Source organism: Pectinophora gossypiella, chromosome 9, assembly GCF_024362695.1.
Source record: "Pectinophora gossypiella chromosome 9, ilPecGoss1.1, whole genome shotgun sequence".
NCBI lineage: Eukaryota > Metazoa > Arthropoda > Insecta > Lepidoptera > Gelechiidae > Pectinophora > Pectinophora gossypiella.
The window spans coordinates 17,042,244-17,047,399 of NC_065412.1; the positions used below are offsets into that span (position 1 = coordinate 17,042,244).

At 38.7% G+C, this 5,156-nt stretch overlaps 1 protein-coding gene across 1 annotated transcript; it reads right to left on the minus strand.

Moving 5' to 3' along the window:
- Nucleotides 1–291: 291 nt before the first annotated feature.
- Nucleotides 292–4,774, minus strand: LOC126369667 (tRNA-specific adenosine deaminase 1). The gene is made up of 2 exons (XM_050014226.1): nucleotides 3,648–4,774; nucleotides 292–3,343 (listed from the first exon to the last, which is right to left on the minus strand). The coding sequence occupies exons 1-2, from the start codon at nucleotides 4,574–4,576 to the stop codon at nucleotides 3,025–3,027; spliced, it is 1,248 nt and encodes a 415-aa protein (XP_049870183.1). The 5' UTR covers nucleotides 4,577–4,774; the 3' UTR covers nucleotides 292–3,024.
- Nucleotides 4,775–5,156: the final 382 nt, after the last annotated feature.

A 5,156-nucleotide genomic window follows, 5' to 3' on the forward strand; every position in this document is an offset into this window, starting at 1 on the left:
AGGTTTCTGGTTTACACATAGGGATTTCGGATTTCAGATTGCGGATTACGGATTACGGAGTGTACAGAAGTCGGTAATCGGTAAGCCATAATCGGTAATCGGAAATCCGTAATTGGTAACCGGAAATGGAAATTGGGGTAGTCTGAGATACATTCATCGATTCCATCACATACAAGTATCAGTTTCACGTTCACGTAACAATCTTTAGTTTTCGCCTTGAGCTCCTAAGTATACAAATAGGTATGTCATCAGGACAAATCAAACAAATCCAATTTCGGGGGTAGTGCTAATTTTAATGTCGAGTTCCTATATTATGATCACCTTGTCATCATCAGACGCTGAATATCAACCACCTAGTGCCAGAGTGCAACACAAATCAAACAAGCCCAAACTCGAAGGGTTTACGTCATTTTAATGTTAACTTCCTATCCCATAATTACCTGGTCATCATCAGAAGTTGAATACCAACCACTTAGGGCCAGAGTGCTCATTAAGACTAAGTAATTAAACAAGCCCAAACTTGCGTCATTTTATTGTCGAGTTCCTATAACCATATCTAAGAACCTTGTCGATAATACCATATACTAAACGAAAAAAATTGCATCTAAATCATTTCGATAAGATACTCGTACATAGGCTGGATGAAACTTATAACTCTGCGCTGCGTCCGCGTCGTCGCAAACAAACAATGATTTGACGTTGCCGTTGACAAAATAGCACAACAATCAAATAGATAACACAATATAGCAACACAACTTACTAGAAGTTAAGTATAAGTTTGTAAAGGGAAAAACAAGCATATCTTTGGTTTGCGTTGATTTATAAGCTTTATTTTTATACAGCTTCATAAGTAAAGCACATAATAACGGGTTCTTACCGCGTTTAAATGGGGATATGAGACTCCCGATATTGTTGTATTGTTGGAGCCTTGCGGCCAAAACCAAAGGTCAAGACGACCGTACCCAGGGTTGAACGTCAGCCAGCATTTCTTCCATATCTGAAGGGAGTTACCGATAAGATAGGAAATATTTTGAATAAATATTTAATAAAAACTATCTTTACCCCTTCAAAGAAAATCGCACAGAGTCTACGTTCCCCGAAAGACTGTTTTCCGTTTGAGAGCCCCCGGCGTATACAAAATAGACTGTAGTTGTGGTAGTTCGTACATCGGACAAACAAAACGGTCTATTTCTTGCCGGATTAAAGAACATATTAGTGCCATGAAGAAAAACGACGTGCAGAAATCTGCTATAGCTGAGCACGTACTGGAGTCGGGCCCTAAGTTAGGGCCCCTAACCACTGGATCGAGTTTAACAATCCACAAATATTATCGACAGAACGTCATTACATCCCCAGACTCGTAAAAGAGGCTACTGAAATCAGAAAACATAAAAATTTCAACAGGGAAGACGGGTTCAAATTATCGAGCATGTGGAATCCAGTAGTAGGTGTTGTAAAAAGCTTGAAACGGCCTAATGTGGTGAAAAAACGTGAGGACACAGTGAGAGCGGTTTGTCGTAGTGAGTTTGGTGCGAGTTCAGATGGTTCCGAACATTCCGATATCAAAAACATAAACAAGCGGCAAAGAAAGAGGGTAGACAGATATGTCTGCCCGTAGAAAATTATGGATCTACCTACTCCACTCCAATCTCATCAGTCATCCCGTGATCATGGCACTTGCAACAGTGTCGAAATATCGGGAGTCTCATATCCCCATTTAAACGCGGTAAGAACCCGTTATTATGTGCTTTAATTATGATAATAACCGCGTAAACTTAAAACAGCTTCATAAGACCACAGACATCAGAATTCGATACCTTCACGCGATTCCGAGAAGAAGGTCTTGACTTGACATATCTACGTACTACAAAGTGATCCTATAAGGGTTCCATTTTTCCTTTTGAGGTTCGGAACCCTAAAAAAACATACACTTATTAATGTTTTACTTGTTCTTTTTACTATGATTTGTTATTAAATCCAGCTTAGAACCGTCTATCTAATGGTTAACAAAAAAGCCCAGTAACAGTCAAACTGATGGACGGACAGCGTCTTGGTACGGGAACTTGGGAATACTCATGGTATAAGAAGACCGTATTCTCAATCCTATGACAAGCCGCCATTGCTAGCCCATTGATGACGTAAGTGTTACCATTCAATTGGTATCTCCAACATTTCAAGGACGTAAATTTTATTATTGAAAATTAAGTGAATTACTGACTAATGTATTTAATTACTATTTGTTTACAGGCTGATTACCTGATTGTCCGAAAGTAAGATGATCCGTGCTTCGGAAGGCACGTTAAGCCGTTGGTCCCGGTACTACTTACTGATGTAAGTAAGTGGTCGTTACATGAGTCATGGACAGCCTTTGGCGGCTATAGTAACCCTGATACCAGGGTTGATGAGGTTGGTAATCCACCTCACAACCCACACGAGAGAAGAAGAAGACTATTATTTGTCACATTTATAAAAATCATTACAACTGTACGTAAATATTTTACTAAAAGTACAATATTTCCTTCAACTTCAAAACATTGGACGAGGGTAATTTATTTTTTATTACGAAATGGCAACGCAGGGTTGGATGACGTCAGCTGGGCTATCTTTGAAATGCTAGCTGTCAGTTTTGAGCATACCTGTCTTCTTATACTAAGGGAATACTAAAAAAACGCAATAGGTACCTACCTAAAGTGAATATTATCCGGACACAAAACGTTTATAAAACAACTACTACATAAGTAAATGCTTACAAGATTTCCAGCAACCTTCCTTTTAGCCCAACATAAATTAGGTATTAACATAGGTACTTTATAATATGTATAACACACATAAATTAGGTTCCTATTAGAGGACATGACACAGAGCAGACAAGTGTAGTTATGTATGTATTTAAGTAAAACATGTTATGCACTCCTTGGGTGCACATTGAAGAGGTTGAAGAGTGAAGTGAGAGTGTCCCATAAAACAAGTGACCCACTAAATAGATACTAACCACAGAGTATTTCTGTACTAACCTTCTCAATACTAAGAGGGTTTCGGCATATCTAGCTTTACACAAAAGTCCCAAATATCAGGCTTTACTGTCCAAGCTTTAAAGAAGTTTTCCTTCACTTTCATCCATTTTTCATAATATTTCTTAGACTTCATTTTCATTTGATTGTAGGGAACATTTTCAAGACAAACATCACCCAATATATTTAATCTGAGTTCTGTATTTGACAGCAGAATATTTAGAAGTCTCTCATAAAGTTTATATTTACTGACACTCAATGAATGTGCACGTAACCCAGCTTTCTTCTTTGTTAATCCCAGTTTTCTACCCTGAACGGCAACCTCTGGAGTCCTGAAACAATAAATGCAAATAAAATATAGAATCTATTTCTTTAGGTACTTTAAATAACATTAGAAAATAAAACTAAGTAGGTATGTACAATTCACATAATAGAAGAAACCTATTTCTTTTATTCTGTGGTGCAATTCTTTTTTATAATATTTAATTATACATCTACCCTCAAACTATTTTTTAATATAAAAATAATATAATACCTACTGTAAAACGTAATTTACCATGGCTGACCAGGCTTCTAGTGACTAAACAAATAATTATTTTCTAAAGAATTAATTATCTTTGTTATGTTTTCACTCACTCATTAACTTTACTCCATATAACACTTCCTGCAGCTGGTCTCAAGTTACTTTCAGACTTTTTATAAGGGAAGGTCAATGTCGACTGATAAAACTGTGGAGGATTTGAGCACATTACTGGACAGTCTGTAAATCGCTCTAACATAGCTCTCTTTAAGGATTCTTCAGAGTACGGTACACCGGCACCAAATATGAAGTGTGAAATGAAAATTGGTCCACACAACAAATCCAGCAGCGCTCCCTGGACACCCATGTGAACCCAGCGGGCCATCTTGTCACTGCAGGATACTGACAGTGTGCGGTCACCTCGCCCAGGCTTAGTCCTCACTTGACCAAGTAAATGATATTGAGCCCCGGGTAGCTTCGGATCTTGTAGCAGTTCAGGTAAACATTTAGCCCCAGTTCGGTGAATGTCTGCTTCCTTAGCTCTCTTACTCTCTGCTCTGCAAACATCATCACCAGCATGTCTTTTCAACGATTGTACCAAATCACCAAAGAACTCCTCTTCTCCATCTTTAGAGACAATAGATGCATCACCGCACGGTAACTGGGACGAATAGAAGATGAATTGAATATTTTCATCCAAAATGAATCTATTGGTTTCTAATCTAAAAACAGATGGTTTATTGTCGATAGCCTTTTTGACATTATCTAGGAGATAGAGTAGCAGCGCGCGGCGCGCGACCACCTCGGCGTGGCTGTCGTTGAGGCGGTCCCCGGCCGCGCTTAGAGCCCCGGCTCCCACGCACTTGGAGCCGCTGCCCAGCGACACCACCTCGTGACCGCCGCTCACAATGTCATACTGCACTAAACACGACATCACTGTCCACTCTCCTTCCACAGGTTTTCCAGTTTTCGGCAACTCACTGTACAAATCTAAACAACTTTGAACTATTCTATCTACTTGGGATTTATCTAACTTCGCTACCATATTTATTTAGTTAAAAACTTCAAGTCGCTTTACTGCCAAATGTAACCTAGAAGGAATTGAAACTTAATATCAAAACTTATTTAATCAATAGGTAATGTTTTTCAGGTTTGTTTCGACTTTTGCTTACTAAGATTTGTTTCCAATTTGTTTCATTTGTTTGACAACTTTGCCAACTTTTGAGGTTATTTTTTTGTTTTGGTTTTCCCCGAAGGGTAAGGCAAAGGGAACTATGCCCATACAGCCATATCTTACGTATTTTTTTTCTTGATGATTGATGAAATGATGAAAGGTGATGATGATGAAACCTAAGCCCCCACCCTCGGAGTAGACTCCTACTCCGAACCCTAAACGAATTAACTCAAAAGTCCGCATAAACTTTCGAGTTATGAAGCGGTTTCTTGGCACGAAGCGAAAATAGGCAGAATATACACTTTGTTTATTGAATAGGTACTCCGATATAATAACACTCGCGAATGTCTTCCGACTAACTTAATGCGATCATTAACTACAAAACACCACTTCGTATTAATTATTTAGATTATTCAATGAAGAAAGCAACTGTCCCGTTCCCGTTTCCCGC